Here is a 26,516-nt window from a genome sequence, read left to right as displayed (position 1 = left end):
TTACTGTGGCGTAGGCCAGCAGCTAGAGCTCCAATTTGCCCCCTAACCTGGGACCCTCCATATGCCACAGGCAGAGCCCTAAAAACACCAAAAAAAAAAAAAAATGAAGCTATGCTTAATTATCTGTCATCTCTGGTTGCTTTGTGCAGGGACTGGGATAGCTTATAAGCTTAAAATGCTTAACTTTTCTGGCCCTTTATGAAATAGTTGGCCAACTAACAATAGTCTAGGACTCTAAGACCAAGTGATTGTCAAAGTATATCCTGGATCAACTGATCAGCAGCATCACTTCTATACCTTTGTAAAAAATGCAGATTTTCAGACTGTACACTAGATTTTACTAGGTATGGTACCCAGCAGTCTGTTTTTAACCCAGGTGATTTTAATGCACACTACAATTAGGAGAACCATTGGTATATAATCTTGAAATAGAAAAAGGGGGCAGAATGGTTCTTCCAATTATTAGGACTTACTATAAAGCTATATGAAGGCATTTATGCCAGAATGATTGAATAGGCTAGTGAAATAGAATATAAAGCCCAAAGATAAACTTAACACATTTGCAAATACTTTATATGTGATATATAACTGCAGATGATTTGGGAGAAGACAGATTTTAATAAATGATACTGGAACAGTTGTATATCCAAATGAGAACATGAAACTGGATCCTTTATTTCATAACCATTCATAATGTTAATTCCAGGTGGATTAGAGACATAAATGTTAATAGCAGTATAAGCTTTTTAAGCAACATAGGAATGGCTTCATGACCGTAAGTGGAAGGCTTTCTTAAATAAGACATAGGAAAAGTACCATACTGAGAACTGTTGATACATTAGAACTTATATTCATTGTGAGAAACAGACTTAAGCATGTATTTTGGTCACTTAATTTTGGCAAAGGTGCCAAAGGAATTCCAAGAAGGAAAGGAAGGTCTTTTTCAGCAATGGTGTTGAAAGCACTGGATATCTCTGAGGATAAATTTGAACCTTGACTCCTTCATATTATACACAAAAATAAAGTTGGGTTCTCTATCTGTATGTGAAAGGTGAAGAAAATAAAGGAGATGTCTTCATAAGGTAGGCAGAGATTTCTTTTTCTTCTTCTGTTTTTGAGGGTCGAGCTTGTGGCATGTTGAGGTTCCTGGGCTAGGGGTCTAATGGCTACAGCAGCCCAGGATCCGAGCCGTTTCCGTGACCTACACCACAGCTCACTGGCAGCACCAGATCCGTAACCCACTGAGTGAGGCCAGGGATAGAACCTGCATCCTCATGCATCCTAGTCAGGTTCATTTCTGCTGAGCCACAGTAGGAACTCCTAGGCAGAGATTTCTTAAGCAGGATGTATAAAGCACTGGCCACTTTATAAAATAGCAATATACTGGAATTATTAAAATAAAAAATTTCTGCTCATCCAAGAGACAGTATTTAAAAAGTGAAAATGCATACCATTGTCTGAAAGACATTGGTGGTTTTATTCTTAATAATTGTGTTATCCTTTCAATGGTTGTGCCTGCCCTCTTCCTTCCTGCCTCACTTATGAGCATTAGTTTTTTTTGTTTTTTTGTTTTTCTTTGTACGGCCACACCTATGGTGTATGGAAGTTCCTAGGCTAGGGGATAGATGAAAGCTGCAGCTGCTGGCCACAACCATAGCAGTGCAGGATCCAAGCCACATCTGTGGTCTGTGACGTAGTTTGTGGCAATGCTGGATCCTTAACCCAATGAGTGAGGCCAGGGATTGATCTTGCATCCTCATGGACACTGTGAGCCTTTATTTTCTTCACCTTTCACATACAGAGATATAGGGAACTCCTGAGCATCAGTTTTGAAGGTTCTTCATTAGCAATGCAAGAAAACAAAAGTTACTAATTGTATTGAGTCTTAACAGATATTGTTGTATATACATAGGAGAGGGAAGAAATTGTAATATTCAAAAGTACTAGAATTTTAAAAGTTAGGTGAGGTTGTTAGATTCGTGATACATAAATAAAACTTAGTAACTTTTTATTACTAGCACTTAAGCAATTTGACATGGAAAGAGAAAAAAAAAATCAGCAGTATAACACAGCCTGTAAAGTTACAAAAGAGTTATAGGGCGTTCCCATCTTGGTGCAGCAGAAGCAAATCTGACTAGGAGCCATGAGGTTGCGGGTTCGGTCCCTGGCTTTGCTTAGTGGGTTAAGTATCCTTTGTTGCAACTGTGGTGTAGGTTGCAGATGAGGCTTGGATCTGGTGTTGCTGTGGCTGTGGTGGAGAATTTTAAGGAAAACTTTAATAAGAATAATTTATCTTTATGAAGAAAACTAATTTCTTGAAGTTACAGTACTGTGGTATTGAATATTTGGTGGCATGATATTCCAGTGAAAGGCCTTAATATAAAATTAATGTCCTTTGTGAAATAACATTTAGTGCAATTAAGTTAATACAAATCAGGATACCAGTGGGTTTTGAAAATGGATAAAATTATTTTGAGTTCATTTACATGAGAATAAATGTGTGAGGAGTTGCTCTTGTGGCTCAGTGGTAAAGGACCCAAATAGTATCCATGAAGATATGGGTTTGATCCCTGGCTTTGCTCAGTGGGTTAAGTATCCGGCGTTGCCACGAGCTGTGGTGTAGGTTGCAGACGTGGCTCGGATCCCACGTTGCTGTGGCTGTGACTGTGGCATAGGCTGGCAGCTGCAGCTTCAATTTCACCCCTAGCCTGGGAATTTCCATATGCCACAGGTGTGGCAAGAATAAATGTGTGGAAATGACTCAAAAATAAAATGAAAAGGTATGGCAACAAGAATTTGTCTTACTAGAAGCTAACTTTTCTAGTAAGATATTATAATTGAAACATTACAACTGTGGCACAAAGTAGGTCCAGGTATATTTGGGAAGTTAATGAATAAAAAGTATTTAAGTTTAGAGGAAAGGGGATGGTTTTTAAATGGAACAGGTGTAATTGCAGGAAAAAAATTAGAACCTTCACAATATAAACAAAAACATTTTAGTTGGAGTATATAAATTAAAACGTAAAAGCACAACAAAGTTTAGCTCTGTATTTGTATAACTTCATCAATGAAAGAAACCCAAAAGCTACATTTTGGCTACATTTAAAAAAACATGCCTTGAAAGATAAAATTTACCATTAAAGTATGTATCAAAAGACAAAACACTAACTGGGAAAATATTTTTATTACGCATATCTCTAATTAAAAAACTATAAATTAATATGAATGGACAGCCCAAAAGAAAATGGGCAGTGAGCAAAGGATGTAGATTATTTATGGAAAAGAAATAACCATATAGCATATTTAAACGTGTTCAACCTCTCTAATCAGAGAAATGCAAATTTAAAGAAAGTGCATGATACCACCTGGCTCCCCCAGCCCACATTCTTCCTGTAGGTAGGCATGCTAGTAATGCAAATATATCCACTTCGAGTGGAGATGCTGGGAGTATTGTTACTGCTGGGATTGTGAGTTAATCCATCCAGACTTTCGCTAACGTTTAAAATAGATTCACCCTTTTACCCAGTAATCCCTATAAAATAAATGAAATACTATGTAAGGATATATGTTCGTTGATATTTTTTACAGTTGTATTTGTATTGGTAAAAGAGTGACTACAACTTGAATGTCCATTAGTAAGTGAATGATAAGATGGTGTTAAAGTGATGAGTGTACTTGAAATATGTTGTTAGTGTCAAAAAGAATAAATTGCCATTGATTCCTTTGAAGAGGTATCTGCGGTATATATTAGAAAAAGTAAGTTGCAGGGTAATATGATCTGGTTTCTATTAAGAACAAAAACCAACATGACAATAATTCATGGGTAATCATGCTCATCTATGTTTATATGCTCATGGAGAAAGACGTGGGAGGATGTGTTATTAACATTGCTTGCTTTAGGATATGTAGGATGGGACTAAAACTGGCTAAGAGACGAGGAAATCAGTTAACGTCTTAACAATATTTACGTTGTTTCTCTAGTTTCAGTTAAGTTTCAGTTAAACAAGTGTTTTATCCTGTTGAATGCGACCAGGTTATTAGAAGATACTTCGTTTTTTCCAAATTTTCTCTTTAGAAAAATTTTTGGCTCTAGGAGTTCCCGTTGTGGTTCAGTGGTTAATGAATCTGACTAGGAGTCATGAGGTTTCGGGTTCAATCCCTGGCCTTGCTCAGAGAGTTAAGGATCCGGTGTTGCCAGGAGCTGTGGTGTAGGTCGCAGACACGGCTCAGATCCTGTGTTGCTGTGGCTGTGGTGTAGGCCATTGGCTACAGCTCCAATTAGACCCCTAGCCTGGGAACCTCCATATGCCGTGGGTGCAGCCCTGAAAAAAGACAAAAAGACCAAAAAAAAAAAAAAAAGTTTTCTGCTCTATAGAGCAGGCTAGAAGAGTTAATACATTAATTCATTATTCTCCTGGACTTTTTAAGTCTTTGTGAGTGAAGAGTTTAGACCCAGTTCAGTAAGCATCATATACTACTCTTGAAACAGTCAGGTTTTCTATACAATGACAAGAATATTTTGTTTGAAACTGTTGGAAAAGTACATTGTGAAAGTTTATGCAGCTAAGAGAGGAATCCATAAATGCTCAGATTTTAATTTTGATGTTTTATCCAAACAGGTCAAGTTCTAATGTTTTGTTTTATTTTCCTAATAGCTCCATCAGGGCACTGTTCCTGTTTCTTACACAGTAACAACAGTGGCACCACATGGGATTCCACTCTGCACAGGCCAGCACATCCCTGCTTGCAGTACACAACAGGTCCCAGGATGCTCTGTGGTTTTCAGTGGCCAGCACCTCCCTGTCTGTAGTGTGCCTCCTCCCGTAAGTCTGTGCATCTTTCTTTTGGGTGGCTAAGTGTGTTACACTAGCAAAATTTAAGAGACTTGTAGCTTTTCACTTTCAAGTAAAAAAGAATTTTATTGCAACAGAAATCTCAATAGTAGCATCTATACAGTGACAGTTTAATAAAAGTAGCTTTGGGAGTTCCTATTGTGGCTCAGTAGGTTACAAACCCAACTAGTATCCATGAGGTTGCAGGTTTGGTCCCTGGCCTCTCCCAGTGAGTTAAGGATCCAGCGTTGCCCTGAGTTGTGGTGTAGGCTGCAGATGCAGTTTGCATCCTGCGTGGCTATGGTGTAGGCTGGCAGCTGCAGCTCTGATTCAACCCCTAGCCTGGAAACTTCTATATGCTGCACGTGTGGCCCTTAAAACGGCGGGGGAGGACGGACAAAAAATTAGCTTTAAAACTTGATGTATTTTTACATTAGTTGAAATCATAAATATTTTAATATCCTGAAGGTGAAAGCATGCTCCCTAACATATCAGCGCTGTTTATAATTACACCTTAATAAAGGTTGGCCTTGGAATTCCTGTCATGGCTCAATGGGATTGAACCCAATTAGTATCCATGAGGACTTGGGTTCGATCCCTATCCTCACAGCCTTTCCATGAGCTGTGGTGTAGGTTGCAGACATGCCTCAGATCCCACATTGCTGTGGCTATGGTGTAGGCTAACAGCTATATCTCCAATTCGCCCCCTAGCCTAGGAACTTCCATATGCCAGAGTACAGCCCTAAAAAAGGGGGTGATGGGGGGAAGGTTGGCCTTGAGGTTTTAACATAGGATATTGGACTATTTAGCCGTAAAGTTTCAGAGATTTTGAAGATCAACAGTAATAGTCACAGCATTTAAGTGGGTTTTAACGGGCACTTTGAGCACTTGATTTTATTTATTTCTCACTATAGGAAGCTTGTGATGAAAATGATACCCATTTCCTAAATGATGAAATCGAAAATTACTTGCTTAATGTTATAGAGACAATTAGCATGAGAAAGCATGGGTTTTCACCCACTTCTTTTTTTTTTTGTCTTTTGTCTTTTCAGGGCCGCTTCCGCAGCATATGGAGGTTCCCAGGCTAGGGGTCTAATGCCGCCTATACCACAGCCACAGCAACGCCAGATCCGAGCCTCATCTGTGACCTACACCACAGCTCATGGCAACGTCAGATCTTTAACCTACTGAGAGGCCAGGGATTGAACACGCAGCCTCATGGTTCCTAGTCGGATTTATGTGTCATGATAGGAACTCCTTTCACCCATTTCTTTTTGCTTCTTAAGCTTATGCTGTATTCTTTACCAACCTCCAGTCCAGCCTCTGTATTTAAAAAATGAGGTTACTGAAAACCAAAGGATTTAAACTAAGGTCAGTAATGTCGTCAAAGTAAAGCACGTTGCTAAATCTAATTATAATCCTATACCCTGTCTGAATCTGAGAATAAAATCAACAAGTACATGCAAATACTAGCACCAATTTAACAGATTAATTTACCCAAGCCTGCTTTCTCAGTAATTAACTATGGAACCAGTGTGCTAAATTAGCAGAAAAATACTGAGAGACTATAAAGCATTTAGTTCTCAGTTGGGCTCTTATAAATACAAAAATCCTAGAAATAAAAACATCTACAATACTCAGAGTTCCTACTGTGGCATGGTGGGTTAAGGATCTGGCTTTGCTACAGCTATATCTCAGATTCAGTCCCTGGCCTGAGAACTTGCTTATGTCACAAGTGTGGTAGAAAAAAAAGAAAGAAAAAAAAAATTTACAGAATCCACAAAGGAGAGTCTCTTAGAAAGTAGTAATATCTGCTTTATTTTAAACCAAGTAGAAAGAGATTCTTCTTCTATGCAGTACTTTCCTTCCATTTCATAGCTATTACAAAAACTAAAGTAAAAGGTGTTTTTGACAGATTTATAAGAACTATAAAATGCCATTATTTTACTAATAGATGCAAAATTACACTAATTTCATTGTTAATATCAGTTGTTAAAACATTTTGGTATGATTTTGGGAGGGATATGGCAATGAAATTTTTTTTTTCTTTTTTTTTTTTTTTTTTGCTTTTTAGGGCTGCTCTTGCAGCATATGCAAGTTCCCAGGCTAGGGGTCCAATTGGAGCTTCAGCTGCCGGCCTATACCACAGCCACAGCAACTTGGGAACCAAGCTGCATCTATGACCTACATCGCAGCTTATGACAGTGCCTGATCCCCAACCCACTGAGGGATCAAACCCACATCCTCATGGATACTAGTCGGATTCGTTTTCTGCTGCACCGCAGTGAGAACTCCGGCAGTGACATTTTTAATCTGACTATAGTTTTCTTTTAATTACATGTTCTGATACTTTTAACAAAAAATAATGATTTCTCTTACAGATGCTTCAAGCATGCTCAGTTCAGCACTTGCCAGTACCGTATGCTGCATTCCCACCCCTTATTTCTAGCGATCCATTTCTTTTACATCCTCCTCACCTTTCTCCCCATCATCCTCCTCATTTGCCACCTCCAGGCCAGTTTGTCCCTTTCCAAACACAGCAGTCACGATCGGTAAGTACCTCACAAAATAGTCTTTAATGTTCACGGAATGTTTAGACCTAAAAGGCAGGGTAATTTAAAATAGATGTAAGTTGTTGCGGCTTAACAACTGTAACTTAGGCTTTGTTCTGATTCTTAAAAAAATTAAGGAATCCCTACACATAAAAATACATGTATACATAGTTTACCTGGAATTATCTTGCTTCATAAATTTTTCTAGTTATTTTTTATGTCAAATTTTATGTTACCTAGTTTAAATTTTTTTTGGTATCTGCAATCCTTTGGGAAGTAAATCTGAAGAAAAATTCAGTTCTGGTTTTTCCTTTCATGTGTTTCTTTTCTTTTTTTCTTTTTGTGGCCGCACCTGCTATATATCAAAGTTCCTAGGCCAGGGGTCAAACCTGCATCCTCATGGATATTAGTCTGGTTCTTAACCCACTGAGCCACAATAGGAACTCCTTTCATGTGTTTCTAAAATGGAAAATGAAAATATTATAAAATTGTTTATACTTGTTAGAATAATATTTATATTCATTTAGGCAAGTGAAGTAATCCTTTGAACCTCAATTGTTTTTTTTCCAAAAGCTGGTTTTCCACTAATGTTCTGATGAAAAATAGATGAGATAGTCTATTAATATAGTTAACTCTGTCCTGGGGTTGGAATATAGCTGAAAGGCCTATTATTTGGGGGGGTAAGGTGGTTTGGAGGAGGTAAGCACTGTATAAGTGAAAGGAAAGGCACAGAACAAAGGTCCTGTTGTTTTTTGGACAGGCCAAGTTTAACACCTCAACCGTCAGACATTAAGGGAGAGTAGGAGGAAGAACATGCGGAAATGGCTTGAGCAGAAATGGTCAGCCTCACCTGTGAAAGGAGCTAGATGGTTACTCTAGCAGAGCCTGGCCATCCTTTACTTAGGGTTTATGCACCATACTTGGTTTCAGGCAGAGGTGAGAGGTGAGCTGAACTGACTGCTCTCCCAAAAACTATAGAAGCTTCCTGTGACAGACGTTTGGCTAATCTGAAAAGTTAAAGTTACTTCTACAAGAAAATCTTTTATTAGCATCAGGATAGGATTCATGTCAGGATGTTCCTTAGCTTCCAGAACCTGAGAATTAAAGGTTAAAACTAAATTTAGCCATCATTTACATATGAATTTGGAATTCTTTCAAAGATCCAACCACATAGCTAAATTGGCACTTAGATTCACGTGTGTTGGCATAGTGTCAGCAGTTGTGATTTCCCTCAAGCATACTTAGACCTACAAAGTGAAATGTCAGCAGTTACTTGTATTTGAATAATGTGCCGCTATTCTCTAATTGTGGAAAGGAGTTAGACTAACATTTAAGAATACGTGTTCCCAAAAGAATCAATTTGAAAACATCAGCACAAAAATGTGTATACAGATGTTCATTGCAGCATTACTCCTAATAGCCCCAAAGTGGAAACAGTCCAGATTTCTGTTAACTAATGGATGGATAAACAAAACATGGCATTTCTATACAGTTGATTATTTTTCAGCTTTAAAAAGGAATGAAGTACTGATACACAAACTACAAGCTGGATGAACCTTGAAAACATTGTGCTAAGTGAAAGAAGCCAGATATAAGGGCCACATATTATATGACGATTGATAGATAGATAGATAGATAGATAGATAGATAGATATAAATATATTTGAAATGCCCAGAATAAGCAAACTTAAGACATGGAAGATAGATTAGTGGTTGTCCAGGGCTTGGGAAAGACTGGGGGAAATTAGATAGTGGTGAGGTTCCACCACTCTTGTGAACATACTAAAATCCATTGAATTGTACCCCTTAGAAGGAATTTTTATAGTAAGTGAACTGTATCTCAAACTGTTCCCTTCCCCAAAAAGGCAACATATTCTGTGTGCTTTGCATAGTACTATATGCTTTTTGTACATTCTCTGTGTTCACAACACACTTTTGAAGTAAGCTGTGAACAGTTCTGTAGATGACAATACTGAGGATCAGATTATGTGATTTACATAAAAGCCGCATGGCTCATTAGTGATGGCATCAAGAGTTTGTGTAAAACAACAGCCCATAAGCTTTCTACCACAGTATACGGCCTTCTGTGTTCTATCCTATTTAGCCCTAGTTGTCATTTATAATATGGACCACATTTGATTTCATCTATTAAAGGTTTAGTGTCTGAAAATCATATGTGGGTCAGTGTGCAACAATTAAAAGTAGTTTTGACTTTAACATAATTGGCTTACTATATGACTTTTTGTCTTTCCTTCTCTGATTTAAGAGAAAGTTCAAATAGTCCAAGAAATGTATCCTTAGTGGATAGTGGAAATGCTAAATAACATGTTTGAGAGATTTATTTAATTTCCATTGGGAGCACTAAGATTTTACCATTTTAGGCTGTGTATCCACATGTATGAATTTAGATTGATGTGAACATCAAGAAATGCATGACCCTGAAGATACCTTAACAGGGTTTTGAGTTTTGTTACTAATAAAGCACAATCTGTCTGAACACTGGAGGTATATTAGTTTGCCTTTTTCTCCCCTCAGCCTCTGCAAAGAATAGAAAATGAAGTGGAACTCTTAGGAGAACATCTTCCTGTAGGAGGTTTTACTTACCCTCCATCAGCCCATCCCCCAACATTACCTCCATCAGCTCCTTTGCAGTTCTTAACACATGATCCTTTGCATCAGGAGGTTTCCTTTGGAGTAGTAAGTTTTCATTCATTGTAATTAATTTATTGCCTTGATAATTTACTTGTTTTGAATTCTGTTTTGATATAACTCTTTAAGTGTTTAGAATTTTAAGTGTATTCTTGCAGTCTCTTGGAAAATTGTATTTAGAAATATACCTAAGTTTTAAACTAGTTGTTGCATCTCTGTTAACATTTAAGAAATATTAAATACCACTTGAATAGTAACACATTTCTAGGTTTTTAAAAAGAAGAAACTTCATTTGACAGTTAAAAGTTGTGAACGTAGCATGATCTTAAATTGTTTTAACATGTTTCCTCTACAGCCTTATCCTCCATTTATGCCTCGAAGACTCACAGGACGTAGTAGATATCGATCCCAGCAGCCAATACCACCTCCTCCTTATCATCCCAGCTTACTACCTTATGTGTTGTAAGTTGTCTTTCTTATTTTAATGTTTTGAATTTTGATGCTCTTGAGATTCTCTTTCCTTTATGAACATTTCTCTGCAGTGTGTAATTTACAGTGTGTTAGTTATTTGTTTATATCTAATGTTAAGTGCTTGGAGTAGGGGGCCATATAAGGGTGAGAGAGAAGAGCAAGGATGAGAGAGAAGTGGGAGGAGAGAGAAATTTGTGAACCAGAAGATAGGTTTAACAAACAAATCAAAAGGTAAAGAAGTTTAAAATTTTTGTCTCTATTACAGCTGGCATCACTTGCCACCTTCTTTGGTTATCCAGCCTTTTTTTTGCTGCTGCTTCTCTCGAGGGAAGAGGGGAAAAAGGTTATTTCTGTGTTTTAGAAATACTTTGCTGGAGTTCCTCTTGTGGCTTAGCAGAAATGAACCAACTAGTATGCATGAGGACTCGGGTTCGATCCTTGGCCTTGCTCAGTGGGTTAAGGATCCAGCATTGCCATGAGATGTGGTGTAGGTCACAGACGAAGCTCAAACCTTCTGTTGCTGTGGCTGTGGTGTAGGCCACCAGCTACAGCTCCAGTTCACCCCCAAGCCTGGGAACTTCAATATGTGGTATGTGCAGGCTTAAAATGACCAAAAAAAAAAAAAGGGCTGTGTGCTTGTATCAACCTATTTTGATAATTACAGCTTTACTATAAGTCTTCAAATAGTGTAGGAGTTCCCATGTGGCTCAGTTGGTTAAGGATATGGCATTGTCACTGCAGTGGCGTGGGTTCAATCCCTGGCCCAGGAACTTCTGCATGCCATGGGTACAACCAAAAAAAAATTTTTTTTTTAAATCAGATAGTATAGACCTTTCAACTTTGTTTTTCGAATGCTTTTATTTAAAGTCTTTTTGCATATCCATGTAAATTTGAAAATCATCAAATCAGTTTATACTTTTAAAAAGAGTGTGCCGGGGAGTTCCTGTCGTGGCTCAGTGGTTAACGAATCCGACTAGGAACCATGACGTTGCGGGTTCCCTGGCCTTGCTCAGTGGGTTAAGGATCTGGCGTTGCCATGAGCTGTGGTGTAGGTCGCAGGCTCGGCTCGCATCCCGTGTTGCTGTGGCTCTGGCGTAGGCCGGTGGCTACAGCTCCGATTCGACCCCTAGCCTGGGAACTCCATATGCCGTGGGATCAGCCCTAGAAAAGACAAAAAGACAAAACAGAAAACAAAAACAATATTGAGTCTTCTAGTCTACTTATACAGTATATTTCTCTATTCATCTCTTAAAATTTACCTTAGTACTTCTACAGTTTTTATTATACAAGTCTTAAACAGTTTGTTCCATTCATCCCTAATGTTCTCATGGATTTTTAATGTCAGTTTTTAATAATTTATTACTAGTCAAGTCAGTTTCTTTGAAGGGTTATGACTGATCAACACTGACTATTCTTTTTGTATCAATGCTTGTGTTGGTTATTTTCATTGGCAGATCAATGCTCCCAGTGCCACCTGCAGTGGGCCCAACTTTCAGCTTTGAATTGGATGTAGAAGATGGAGAAGTAGAGAATTACGAGGTTAGTAAGTGAACTGTGAATTAATTTGGGGAATCTTGTATGCATAAAAATATTGTACTATCCAACTAACTCACTCATCTAATTAAATATTTATTAGGTAAATCCATTGTACCTTTCAAGATATAAGTATGTTTCAAAAAAGTATTCATCCTTAAAGATAGCTCAACATGTACCACAGTTACAATAACAAGACAGACTTTGATGTTCTATTAGAATTACGTACTGTTTCTGTGAGAGTATGTAAATGAGAAAACAGTGCGTTATGGTGGGATGTTTGCAGCAGCAGAAATGATAGAGCCAGTTCTTTTTTTTTTTCTTTTGTCTTTATCTTTTTAGGGCCACACCCTCGTCATATGGAAGTCCTCAACACCGGGGTATCCAAGCCGTGTCTGCAGCCTACACCACAGCTCACGGCAGCACCGAATCCTTAACCATTGAGCAAGGCCAGGGATTGAACCTGTGTCCTCATGGATCTTAGGTTCATTAACCACTGAGCCACGACAGGAACTCTCTAAAGCCATTTCTTGAAGGGTGGGAAAGTTTTTTCATGCCTAAGGTTAAGGCAGGGAAATGATGGATATTCTTGAGGAACAGTGTACAGTCTGGCTAAAGTTAGAGGGAGAAAATGGAGATTTTTATTTTTTAGGGCCGCATACACGCCATATGGAAGTTCCCAGGCTAGGGGCCGAATCAGAGCTACAGCTGCTGGCCTACACTACAGTCACAGCAATGCAGGAATCTGAGCCAAGTCTGCAACCTACACCACAGGTCACGGCAATGCCAGATCCTTAACCCACTCAGCGAGGCCAGGGATCAGACCTGCATCTTCATGGATCCTAGTTGGGTTTGTTGACTCCTAAGCCATGAAGGGAACTCCCAAAATGGAAATTTGATTGAAAAGCTTAACTTGTCCGGTTCTTGCCCTGCTAAAAAATGGACATAATTTTGAATATTTTGGAAGGAAGAAGCCACTTAATGTTTTGGCACTTAGGCATCAGATTATTACCTTAAAGAGTCAAAAACTGCACTAGTAGCATGAGGAATAAATGAGAGTGTTTAGAGATGACAGTAGCTCTGCTACAGAAGGACTGCATGTGAAGAAGGCAAAATCAAAGATGATGGGGCAGAGAGATGACATCATTTAACTGAGATGATGATGGCATTGTTGTATTATTTGAGATTAGGAATAGGAGGGGCACTTCAAGGGTTGGAAGGCACATTTGGATTTGATGATATTGAATGTGAGTGACTGTGTGACTTTGTTTTGGTACCAGCTGTTTGCTGCTTACCTAGCCTCACTCAGTCATTATATATATGATATGAATACTGGAACAGGTTTTGTTTGTTTGTTGTTGTTTTAGGTTAACTGAACCTGGTAACAGGGAGGAGAGAACCATCTTACAGCACTTACTGTTTTTTAAATGCATGTGGAATTGATCAGGCCAAATGCTGTATTCTTTTGTAGTTCTTAAAATGCTATTATGTCACTTTCTTTTTGCATATACCATCACACTGCAGTGTCATTTTGATTCTATTCCCAGGTTTCTTGAAAAGGGGCTGTAATAATTTCCTGGTTTTGTTTCTACATTATTTATGTTGGTTTTGTACAAAGGAGTAAGAAAAGGAGTTGGCTATCCTTTAGGCATTCTATACTAAAATGAAGTCATAAGTCATATTGTTGAAAAGGACAGCTCTTTCTTAAACAGATCATATATGTATCAGTGGAAAAAACATTGGTGCCATCTCAGTGTACAAAAAATATTTGGAATCTCTTTCTAAATTATTTGGGTTGATTCTCTTAATTTTCTGCAAAGTCATACTTTAATCCAATCAAGAAAGTTTAATTTGCTTTTCTTATTTTCTGTTGTATAAGCAGTACTACGTAGTCCAGAGTACTTGCCATTTTTTTGTGTCTACCCTATACATTCTTGTCCTTTACTCCCACTGATTCTTCTGCTTAAAGACCTTTCTTCTTTCCTGCATATGGCCATCTTTTAAGACCCAGTTAACAACTTGCTACCTCTATGAAAGGTGTTTCTAGTCCCTTCCCAGGTCTAAAACCATACTACATACTGATGAGGTCCTGCCTTTAGTTACCTTGCCTGCCAGACCATGTAAATTTGTTGAGGGCCCTGTTATTGTCCATCTAATAAGGGCTTAATGAACATGTTGAATATAATTATCCTAAATTATGTTAGTTGACCTAAGTGTCCTGTAGAATATAAAATAGAGGTATAAAACATAAATGTCAGCTATATTATAAATTTTACCTAAATTCTATAGCTAATCAGCATCAATTCACTTTAACAATTTACCATCTGTTCTAGCATTTAGAAAGACTTAAGGGCATGCATGGTGAAGGAGAAGCAGTTTATTTAGATGACTCAATTCTTAAAATAAAGCTATACCAAAACCAGTGTTCTAGCAGCATCATATTAAAAACACAGCTATCAGAGCTTTGATTATTGAGATTATGGGATATTAAATTTGTTCCTCTCATTGTCTATTGTTATTTCTTTGTTACCTATTCTCTCTCTCTCTCTCTTTTTTTTAGGGCCATATCTGTGGCATATGTAAGTTCCCAGGCCAGGAGTTGAATTGGAGCTGCAGCTGCCAGCCTACGCCATAGCAGTGTGGGATCCAAGCTATGTCTGCAACCTACACCACAGCTCAAGGCAACACTGGATCCTTAACCCACTGAGTGAGGCCAGGGATCGAACCCATGTCCTCATGGATACTAGCCACGTTTATTACTGCTGAGCCACAACAGGAACTCCTAGTACTTATTCTCTTAGCCCTGTGACAGCCTTTTAAAAAAGAGAGAAAGCAGCATGCGTATGGCTGCCTGATTGTAGGATAAAGCAAATGAAGAATTGGAGCCATTGAAAAGTGGGAGAAAGAAGGTACTGGTGTAAAAATCAATAAGCATAATGGCTGCAGTATGTTGAAACACATTAGCTATGTTAAAATCCATGAGTTGGGAGTTCCCGTCGTGGCGCAGTGGTTGACGAATCCGACTAGGAACCATGAGGTTGCGGGTTCGATCCCTGCCCTTGCTCAGTGGGTTAACGATCTGGCGTAGCCATGAGCTGTGGTGTAGGTCGCAGACGCAGCTCGGATCCTGCGTTGCTGTGGCTCTGGCGTAGGCTGGCAGCTACAGCTCCGATTCAACCCCTAGCCTGGGAACCTCCATATGCCTCGGGAGCGGCCCAAGAAATGGCAAAAAGACAAAAAAATAAAAAATAAAAAAATAAAATCCATGAGTTGATAGTGATACTTCAGAAATAATAGGACAAAAACCTCATTGGTCTTATCTTGCCTATTTTATTTTATTTTATTTTAATTTTTTTGTCTTTTCTAGGGCCATACCTGCGGCATATGGAGGTTCCCAGGCTAGGGGTCTAATTGCAGCTGTAGCTGCCAGCCTACACCACAGCCACAGTTAACTCAGGGTTTGAGCCATGTCTTTGACCTACATCATGGCTCACAGCAACACCGGGTCCTTAACTCACTGAGTGAGGCCAGGGATCAGACCCACAACCTCATGGTTCCTGGTCTGGATTCATTAACCACTGAGCCACAGTGGGAACTCACCTCTTGCCTATTTTAAATAAATTATACTATTAAGTACAGTTTGCTATGAGGCAGCTAGTCAATACAGAAATATTTTATCTAACAAATGAAGAATAATAGAATAGTAACATTTTGCCAGCATTAATGAATTAATGGATCTAGGCAGTTTTCCGTCAGTGCTAACATGACAACTAGACATGGTGAGCCTTATGATGGAAATAATAAAATCTTCCACTTAAAGAAAGTACAGGGGACAAGGAATGTGTTAAACTACTTGAGTCACGGGTTGGAAGTTTCAGTCAGCAAATTCAGACTGGGACTTTCTACAGGCCATTGACCTAGTTTCTTTAACAAATATAAGAGTAGGAGTTCCCCTCGTGGCGCAGTGGTTAACGAATCTGACTAGGAACCATGAGGTTGCAGGTTCGGTCCCTGCCCTTGCTCAGTGGGTTAACAATCTGGCATTGCCGTGAGCTGTGGTGTAGGTTGCAGACACAGCTCGGATCCTGCATTGCTGTGGCTCTGGCGTAGGCTGGTGGCTATGGCTCCAATTAGACCCCTAGCCTGGGAACCTCCATATGCCTCAGGAGCGGCCCAAGAAATAGTCTAAAAAAAAAACAAATACAAGAGTAAAAAAAGATGCCCGCTCTTTTTTATGGCTGAGTAGTATTCCATTGTGTATATGTACCACATTGTCTTAATCCATTCGTCTGTCAAAGGACATTTAAGTTGTTCCTATGTCTTGGCTATTGTGAATAGTGCTGCAGTGCCCATAGGGGTGCATGTATCTTTTTCAAGGAAAGTTTTGTCCAGATATATGCCCAGGAGTGGGATTGCTGGGTTATATGGTAGTTCTATATTTAGTTTTCTGAGGTATCTCCATACTGTTTTCCATAGTGATTGTACCAATTTACATTCCCACCAACAGCGTAGAAGGGTTCCCTTTTCTCCACACTCTTCTCCAGCATTTGTTGTTTGTAGACTTACTAATGATGGCCATTCTGACTGGTGTGAAGTAGTACCTCACTGTAGTTTTGATCTGCGTTTCTCTAATAATTAGTGATGTTGAGCATTTTTTCGTGTGCCTGTTGTACGTCTTCTTTGGAGAAATGTCTATTCGGGTCTCCTGCTCATTTTTCAATTGAGTTGTTTTTTTGCTTTTGAGTTGTGTAAATTGTTTGTATATTTTAGAGGTTAAGCTTTTGTCGGTTGCATTGTTTGAAACTATTTTTTCCCTTTTTATTTTTTTATGGTTTCCTTTGCTATAGCAAAGCTTATAAATTTGATTAGGTCCCATTGGTTTATTTTTGCTGGGCAAAAGCTTGTAAGTTTCATTAGGTCCCATTGGTTTATTTTTGCTCTTATTTCTGTTGCCTTGGGAGACTGACATAAGGAAACACCTGTACGGTTGATGTCAGAGAATGTTTTGCCTATGTTCTCTTCTAGGAGTTTGATGGTGTCTTGTCTTATGCTTAAGTCTTTAAGCCATTTTGAGTTTATTTTTGTCGATGGTGTGAGGGTGTGTTCTAGTTTCATTGATTTACATGCAGCTGTCCAGTTTTCCCAGCACCCTTGCTGAAGAGACTGTAAATAATGCCATTTGCGGCAACATGGGTGAAACTGGAGACGCTCGTGCTAAGTGATGTTAAGTCAGAAAGAGAAAGACAAATGCCGTATGATATCACTTATACCTGGAATCTAATATATGGCACAAATGAATCTATCTGCAGAAAAGAAACAAACTCATGGACTTGGAGAACAGACTTGTGGTTGCCAAGGGGAACAGGGAGAGAGTGGGATGGACTGAGACTTCAGGGTTAGTAGATGCAAACTGTAGCATTTGTAGTAGATAAGCAATGAGATCCTGCTGTATAGCCCAGGGAACTATATCTAATCACTTGTGATGGAACATGATGGAGGATAATGTGAGAAAAACAATGTGTGTGTGTGTGTGTGTGTGTGTGTGTAACTGGGTCACTTTGTGGTATAGCAGACATTAACAGAACATTGTAAATCAAGTATGATAAATTTTTTTAATTTTTAAAAAATAAAAATAGTTTACTTAAGGATTCATCATTCAACTTAATTTTTTTTCTGAAGCTGTTAAACCATTAAATGACAAGAAAAGAGTTTGAAAATGAAATGTTAAAACTGTTCGATTTAATTTTTATTTTGTTGCTTGTAACAACATATTTTCCCCAAAAAATTGTCTAAAATCATGGATATCAATAAAAGTATTATTTCAAAAATGAGCAAAAAAGATGCTTGAGGAGTTCCTGTCATGGCTCAGTGGTTAATGAATCCGACGAGGAACCACAAGGTTGCAGGTTAGATTCCTGGCCTCACTCAGTGGGTTAAGGATCCAGTGTTGCCTTGATCTGTGATAGAGGTCGCAGACTCGGCTCAGATCCTGCATTGCTGTGGCTCTGGCATAGGCCAGCAGCTACATCTCCGATTAGACCCCTAGCCTGGGAACCACCAGATGCCGAGGGTGCAGCCCTAGAAAAGTCAAAAAGAGACAAAAAAAAAAAGATATTTGAGACATCATGCAGTGGTAATACATGAATTTATTTGGATCCTAACTTGAACGAACTACCTCAAAAAGTGTCTTAAAAATAATTGAAAAGTCAGAGACATTTGATGATTAATTTGGGGGGTGTAATGATGTTATTGTGGTTATATTCTTTCATTTATTTATTTGCCTTTTCTAGGGCCGCTCCCTCAGTATATGGAGATTCCCAGGCTGGGGTCTAATCGGAGCTATAGCCGCCAGCCTATACCAGAGCCACAGCAACGCGGGATCTGAGCCACATCTGCAACCTACCCCACAGCTCATGGCAGTGTCGGATCCTTAACCCACTGAGCAAGGCCAGGGATCGAACCCACAACCTCATGGTTCCTAGTTGGATTCATTAACTACTGAGCCACGGCAGGAACTCCTGGTTATATTCTTCTAAAAAGTCTTTTAGGGAGTTCCCATTGTGGCTCAGTAGAAACAAATCCGACTGATAACCATGAGGATGTGAGTTAGGTCCCTGGCCTTGCTCAGGAGGTTAAGGATCCGGCGTTGCCGTGAGCTGTGGGGCAGGTCTCAGACACACTCGGATCCTGAGTTGCTGTGACTATGGCTCTAGGCCGGCAGCTGCAGCTCCACTTTGACCCTTAGGAACTTCCATATGCCGCAGGTGTGGCCCTAAAAAGCAAAAAATAAAAATAAATAAAATACAAGGTCTTTTAATGTTTAGGGCAGTAGTGTTTCTTAGCTTGGATATAGTTTTATCCCTTAAAGCATATTTAGCAGTATCTGGAGATATTTTTGTGGGGACCAGAGATACTACTAAACATTCTTAGTGCACAGGACAGCCCCCCACAACACATTTTATCCAGCTCAGAATGTGAAAGTTGCTCACTTTGACAGACTGTCTTAAAGAGACACACAGAACCATTTCACCAATGAAATATACCATGTTTTAGTTTCCTGGGGTTTAGAAATGGACAGTAATAGAGGAAATAAAATTAGCCATGAATTGTTCTGCCTGGGTAATGAACATAATGGAAAGTAAGTTCTTTACACTATTTCTTTTCTTTTATATGTATTTAATATTTTTCCATAATAAATACAGATTTTTAAAATATCTATTGGAATAGAAAATTTAAAGAAAGATACAGTTATGTCTCCCTTTCCCTCTATAGGCCCTGTTAAACCTAGCAGAGCGACTGGGAGAGGCCAAGCCTCGAGGACTAACTAAAGCAGATATTGAACAACTTCCTTCTTACAGGTTCAATCCTAACAACCACCAGTCAGAACAGACTTTGTAAGTACATTTTTTTTGACATCACTCTGTTATATTTCCTTTTCCACCTTTATGAAATAAAAGCTTGAATGTCAAAGGTAACCTGGTAAAGCTAAGTAATGACTATTTCATACCATAAGCCTGGGCTGTCCGGCAAGGTGGTAGCTCCTAGTCACACAGGGCTGTTGAAAGTTAAAAGTTAAATTTTTCAGTTGCAGTAGTGGTGATGCTGTGTCTGAAGGTGTAGATGTAGAGCATTCTATCACCTCAGTTGTATTGAACAGTGCTGTTCTGGACCTTTAGGTTGCTAGAAATTGTATGGTTTTCAATTCAAACTCCAGAATGTTTTATATTAGATTGAAAAGTCTCATACCTATAACATTTGAGGGTTTTCCCTCTAAGATTGTGCTTATTTTATCTTTTTTATAGCAATTCTACTGAGAAACAGTTCACATTTAAAGTGTACAATCCAGTGGTTTTTAGTATATTCATGGAGTTTTGCGACCTTCATCACAATCAAATTTACACCGTTTTCATCTCCCCCAAAAGAAGTTTCTTACCTATTAGCAGCCACTCTTAATTTCTCCCCAATCCTCTACCCCAGCACAGCCCTCCCCCCATTTATCTCTATAGATAGATTCTCCTATTCTGGATATTTCACATATATGGAAACATAAAATATTTGGTCTTATGGATCTGGCTTCTTTTTCTTCTTTTTTGGCTATACCCATGGCATACAGAAGTTCCTGGGCCAGGAATTAAACCTGTGCCATAGCAGTGACCTGAGCCACTGCAGTGACAACGCCAGATCCTTGACCCACTGCATGACAAAGGAACTTCTTGGGATCTGGTTTTCTTTCACTTAGCGTAGTGTTTTCAAGTCCCTTCATGTTTTACCATTTGTATCACTTCATTCCTGAGCGGCTACACCATTTTACATTCCCCCCAGAATTATAAGGAAGTTTTATATTCTTTCTCCAGTTTTTAATTGGGCTATCCTCATTGAGTTATAGAAGTTACTTATATATATATATATATATATACAAGTCCCTTATGAGATATACCATTTTTTCAAAAATATCTCCCATTCTGTAATTTAGTTCTAGATTGTTGTCTTTTGAAGCACTTTTTTTTTTTTTTGAATGAAGTTACCTAGTTTTTTGGGTGGTTGTTTCTAATGCTTTTGGTATCACCTCTAAGAAACTATTGCCTATTTTAAGATCCTGAAGATATACTCTTGTGTTTTCTTCTAAGAATAGTTTTTAGCGCTTTCATTTTTGAGTTAATTTTCATATATTGTTTGAGATAGAGGTCCAGCTTCATTCTTATGCGTATGGGTATTCAGTTGTTCCAACACCATTTGTTGAGTATAATAGCATCTTCACTATTAAGACTGGCTTGGATGTTAAGCCAGAAATTTTCTTGATGATCTCTCAGTAAAGCACTCTACCAAACATCTTAATATCATGCCCTTTTCACGGTATTGATAGATTTCTTTTGTCTTAAAATTTAAATAATATTTGATAGGTGAGATGATAAATAGTTTTGTAGGCTTTGATAACCAAAATAGAAACCACTTGGCTTTATGGTTGAACAATCTTTTTGCCTTTTTTTTTTAGGTGTGTAGTATGCATGTGTGATTTTGAGTCAAGGCAGCTACTTAGAGTTTTACCCTGTAACCACGAGTTCCATGCCAAGTGTGTCGACAAATGGCTTAAGGTAAAGTGATGGCATCTAAAGGGAGTGACATTGAATTTCCTTTTTTATTGACCATAGTTTCATGTAGAGTCAAGTCCATGTTTTGGTGGAGGGTAATTGAGGCAAAATTGAAACACAGCTTTCATATGATTTCTTCAGAAAAGAGAAAAGACCAGTAAAATTAACTATAATCATCAACATTAGGAGTGATTTTACAAAATCCTAAAATAGGGTTTTTGTCCTTGATAATCAGTATGTCCTAACTTTCTTCTAAGAATTTAGAAAGGGACCTTATTGGAGCTTTTTTGTCAGGTTTTACATGAGAAATGAACCTCTAATGCTTTTATGTAATTCTGACCATTTTCTCTTTTGTCTATATGGGGAGAGGGGAACCCAAAGTGCACAGATTCTAACAGTATGCCAGGGTGAAATTATTTCAGGGACTTCTTATTTTCTGTTTTTATAATAGCATAATAAAAATGTGATGCAGTAACATAACTTAGCTTTGTGGTTTGTTTGTTTTAGGTTATTCTAAGTAAGAGATGATAATAATGGCTTAGATAACTTCATGGTTGGTAAGGAAGACAGATGAGTTAAAATAAAATAGAATCAGTTCTCTGTGAGCACAGATTAAGGTACCCAGTTTAGCCCAAACTGAATCCTGAAGGTGGAGAGTCTTAACATTTTAGAAAAAGGAAGCTGTTGTAAATGCACAGCCCTGACATGTGAGAGCAGAGAATGACCAGAAAATCACAAGTTCCATGTGGCTGATGGCTACAGTGTGAAGGGAGCGTGGCAAGAGAAGAGGGTTTTCAGAGACCAGCTTATTGCAGTCACTGTGAAATGTTTGGGAGCTCGGACTTGATCCTGAAAGTAATGTGGGAGGATATGGTTTAGAAAGATCACAGCCACTGTTTGCGGAATGGAATAGAGATAATTTCTGAGAGACACGGGGAGATGGAATAAAGGGGTGTTCTGAGCCAGGAAAAAATAGTAGAAATTGGATGAAAAGAAAAGGACTTGATTTGAGAGCCATCATAATGTAGAAATGAGAGTATTTGGTGGAAAATGGGTTGTAGAAAATAACAGAGCAGGGGTTGTCTGTTTCTGATTTTAGCAACACAGCAAATGGTTGTGCCATTTGTTGATCCTGAGTTTTAAGCCAGTTACTAAATTTGTCTAAACTAGTGATGGGTAATCTTATCTACGTGTTGAAACAGACTTACTAAGAAATTATTCATAGACTATTATTGTCTGAAATTTTAAGTATTTTTAAAAAGAAACTAAGGAATTAAAACAATTTTTTTCAAAAACTTTAGATTTTCAAAATAAAAGATGTACTTAAAACAATAAAAATAAACGAGAGACTAAATCATTGGTTTTTGGTTTTTTGTTTTGTTTTGATTTTGGCTGTACCCACAGCATGTGGAAGTTCCTGGGGCCAGAGATCATTCGAACCCTCCCTGTAGCAATGACGTTGCCAGTTCCTGAACCCATTGAGCCACCGGGAACCTCCTACCTTATACCTTCTTAAAGGGAAAAAACTATGTGGAAAGTAAAAATTGTTCCCTTGCTTTTAATATGTTTCATTGTATAAGTCAAAACTCAGACACATTTTCTCTTTTGTGTTCTAGGCAAATCGTACTTGCCCAATTTGCCGAGCTGATGCTTCGGAAGTGCATCGGGATTCCGAATGACCAACCTAAAAGCACAAATAGTTTCGGTGTTCCTCATCACATGTATATACGGACTATCCATTGAACTTAATCTGTGTGGCTTCCAGCCCTCCCTTTACCAAAAGGGTCAATGGACCTTTCTTTGCACTGTGTGACTTAATCAACTATAAAAGCTTACAATTAGTCTTCACAATTATGGGATTGTTATACTAACCGTGTGATTGGAACTCCAAAGACTTTTTCTTTAGCTTAATTTTGTGTGTGCACTAACATTCCCTGGTTTTTGTGTGATCATTCCGAGTGTTGCTGCAAGATTACAGTGGACGTGATCTTTTAGCATGTGCTTTTATAAAAAGTGGTAGCTCCAGATGATATAGCAATCTACCTTATATAGAGCCTTCAGAAACTGTGAGTGGAAGTGAATGCAGCGTATGACTGTTGGTGATAAATGTATCTGTGTGTGAGAGAGAGAATGTGTGCAACTACTTGTGTGAGGGCATGGTAGCTAATGTGTGTATGAGATCCTATATACCAGCATGTACCAAGAATGTGTGTGTAGTTTTAATTATGCTGCAATGTATAATCTGGTGTGTTATTTAAACAGCACTAGTACTGTACACTGGTTTTTTCCCTTGTGTTTGCTGTTGCACACTGATTGCTAAGGGTGCATCATTTATAAGCATTGAATACTCCATCCCCTTCCCTCCCAATGAATGGAATGAGAAAAGCCTTCTTCCTTTGCTTCAGGCAGCTGTCACCTTCTCTTTGTTGGTGGTCCCAAGTGGGTCACTTAAGAAAAAAGTGTAACAGATTCTCACTCCATGAACCTGACGTTTTGATTCTGTTGTGACAAATTTTTAAATCTCCAACTTGCTGTTTCCAAAAAGAAGGTGCAATATCATACATCATCAGTTAGCAATATTAGCATTTCAATCAATGATTTGAATGTTGATACTCTCTTATTTTTTCCTTTACATTTCCAGTAAGCTTCTTACCGGAAGTACTTGTGATTTTTTTTTTTAATGTTTAGATTTGTAGTCTATTCTGAAGATATTTGAGTAATATATTTCTAAGAATACCACTGGTCCCATGAAGTCTCACCTCCTTTACTTCCACCAGAACAAAATCTGTTAATTCTGATATGTGTTCCTTGTTCAAGCTCCCGTAGGCAACTAAATTGTTTTAAGTAAACTATATTTCTGTTCATATTAATTCACCTGCCAAGCTCCACATCTGAAAGTTGTCTAGTTCTTCTCCCATCAGTAAATGTGCTTCTCATAAAAATCCTCATTTCCAGGATTTATTAAGTGCTGTGACAGCTCGAGTTCCTTAGACCTGATGTGCTTTGATGTTTTATTGCTTTTTGATTTTTGTTTGAATGAGAAAAAAATTAATATAACAGGTGTCCAGAATACTTGCAGTATAAATGATTTGATTTTTGTATAAAAAATAATGCTGTAAAACAGGAATTGACCTTCATTTAGTTGATCTGAAAATAATACATAGCTTTGTGGGTTTTTTTATTAGGTTCATTGAGCCTAATTTCGATTGTTTAAAGACATTTTTTCCAGCAATGTTTGGATTCCTCTCTCATTCTTCTAGTGTATTCAGCATTGTCTGCCTCTTCCTGCAGTTGATGTCATTGCTCTGTTTGCAGTAGCACAAGCTGCGTAATTCCAGTCAGGACTGTGATAACTTGCTGCCAGCCTCACTCAACTTTCAGTTGGCTCTGTGTCAGTTTTCTACTCAGACAGTGTTAACTACTTGTTACTGCCATGCTACTTGCCTTCCCTTGAAGACTTTATAAGCTCATCACAGCTTAGAGTTCAGTAAAGTCAATTCACACAGAAGCACAATTTTGCCCTTTTCCAGACACTGTTGCCTCTATCTAGTCATATAAATAGGATTTTGCATACTTTCTATTTGCCCCTGTATTTGTCAGTGCATCAGAAATACATCTAAACAGTGGTAAAATGCACATATTACTTTTAAATCATTAGGACATCCCCACCTGTTCCTGATGAATAGAGTGTGTTAAAGACCAAAATTATTGACATAATCAGTTACATTGCAAATCACGTATAGTTTAATCTTTATTTTTTTTAATTAAGAAATCATGTTTAAAATGGCAAAAGCCCATGTTATACATAGACTCTTTTATATAGCTGCAAAAAAATTTATATCTGTACAGATCTAACATAACACTACTACACTCAGTATTCATTTTATTGAAGCATGCAAGTAAAGCACTTTTTCTAATTTATATAGATACCTAATTAACAAGGCACATTGTACTAATGACTAGGAAAAGTAGTTCTTTTTTCCCTCCCTCTGACGATGAATTCTTGTCATAATATCCTTTTTCCAGTAAAATTTTGAGAGGCAGTTGGCAATTTAGGAGGCAGCAGGGTCTATTTTGGTAAAATCCTGAATTGTTGCACTCTTGTGACTGATCTTTCTTTGGGAATGTCTTTTATTTGCATAGGGCTCTTAGAGATGTGTGCAGACTTGCTTATTACGTGGTTAGTGCGTGTTAGGAGCATACAAGCATGTGTTCTGAACCAGCTGAGATTAGCCACAGTGAGCAACTTGGTGGCTAGCAGAAGAGAAAGAACAGTTGATTCATACCCAGCTGTTGGTACCTTGGGGGATGAACCAAATAGCAGGCAGATGTTGGTTCGTTGCCTTCTTCCTCTTTCCTCCTAAAATATTGGCTTTACCATCTTAACTCTGCTGTGTTTTTTTTTTCCTTTGCATGAAATATCATCTTTGTTTTCAGCGCCTCCTTCTTCCCCCAACAGAACAAAAACAAAAAACAAGGCCTCCAGAGATCTCATTAAGATTTTCTGTCCTGATTTTTTTTTTGAGCAAAATCTGGAAAATGTGAAAGTGTATTTAGATTTTATATATTCTCTGAAATGTGATTTGTTAAGATTCTTAAATTTGGTCCTCTTGTAATATTTTAAATGAGATCTACCAACTCATTATGAGACTGTTTTTTGCAGATATCTTTAGGCCTTTATTAGAAAGCTGTTTTCCCCCTGTTGGTACATTCGGTTACCTCATTTTGCTGTTTGTTTCAGATTATGAAAGCTTACAGGGGTGTATTTTGAAATTGTTTGCTGAGTCATTTCCTCAAATCATATTCCATTGTATCAGTTAACATATAGTTTTAAATGTACGTATTATAAATATCTGTAACCAAATCATTTGAAGGCTTGATAAATTTTTAACAAAGTTTGTACATTTTTTATGAAAGTTACTAGTAATGCTTTACTAAGTAGTGCAATGAATTTTTATTTTTAATCCCTGTGCCCAATTTTGGAGTTGAGAGGGTTGTTGGTAATAAATGTATGATGTACACTTAAAACATTTGGTTGTGTTACTGTGTTAGGGAAGGGTAGGGGTTGTGTGTGTTTGGAAGGAGGGGTATAGCAGGCTTCTGACAGGAAGATAGAATCCTTGAGCTACTGACAGCCAGATTTCATTTTTAGTCTGTAATTCAGATTTTGTTTCTACGTTTGTATAAACAACTTGGAAACAAAGCAACTAGTGTTATAACATGGTACATATTTTACATCTTTAAAAAGGCCAGGAAGATAGCTGAGTTTAGACACACATGTGGTATAAGCTTACTGAACAATGGAGAACACATAAGCAGGTAGCTGGATTTTATAGATGTCAACCATAAGATGTAGGAAGTAAGATTATAATAGGTAATTGAATGGATTG

General features: G+C 38.1%; 1 protein-coding gene across 9 annotated transcripts in view; it reads left to right on the top strand.

Annotated features, from left to right (window-relative positions):
• The window catches only part of RNF38 (ring finger protein 38), a 130,140-nt gene extending 103,986 nt beyond the window's left edge, over nucleotides 1-26,154 (top strand). For all 9 annotated transcript variants that reach the window (XM_047767926.1, XM_047767925.1, XM_047767924.1 and 6 more), the window contains 8 exons: nucleotides 4,656-4,823; nucleotides 7,214-7,384; nucleotides 9,920-10,081; nucleotides 10,389-10,495; nucleotides 11,959-12,043; nucleotides 19,310-19,431; nucleotides 21,030-21,129; nucleotides 22,743-26,154. In XM_047767926.1, the coding sequence (XP_047623882.1) occupies nucleotides 4,656-4,823; nucleotides 7,214-7,384; nucleotides 9,920-10,081; nucleotides 10,389-10,495; nucleotides 11,959-12,043; nucleotides 19,310-19,431; nucleotides 21,030-21,129; nucleotides 22,743-22,805 (978 nt within the window). In that variant the 3' untranslated portion in view covers nucleotides 22,806-26,154. The remainder of the gene's footprint in view (nucleotides 1-4,655; nucleotides 4,824-7,213; nucleotides 7,385-9,919; nucleotides 10,082-10,388; nucleotides 10,496-11,958; nucleotides 12,044-19,309; nucleotides 19,432-21,029; nucleotides 21,130-22,742) is intronic.
• Nucleotides 26,155-26,516: the final 362 nt, after the last annotated feature.

This window comes from Phacochoerus africanus, chromosome 2 (assembly GCF_016906955.1).
Source record: "Phacochoerus africanus isolate WHEZ1 chromosome 2, ROS_Pafr_v1, whole genome shotgun sequence".
In the NCBI taxonomy this organism is placed as follows: domain Eukaryota; kingdom Metazoa; phylum Chordata; class Mammalia; order Artiodactyla; family Suidae; genus Phacochoerus; species Phacochoerus africanus.
The sequence above is the reverse complement of the archived record's forward strand: the minus strand, read 5'-3'. Positions and strand labels throughout refer to the sequence as shown.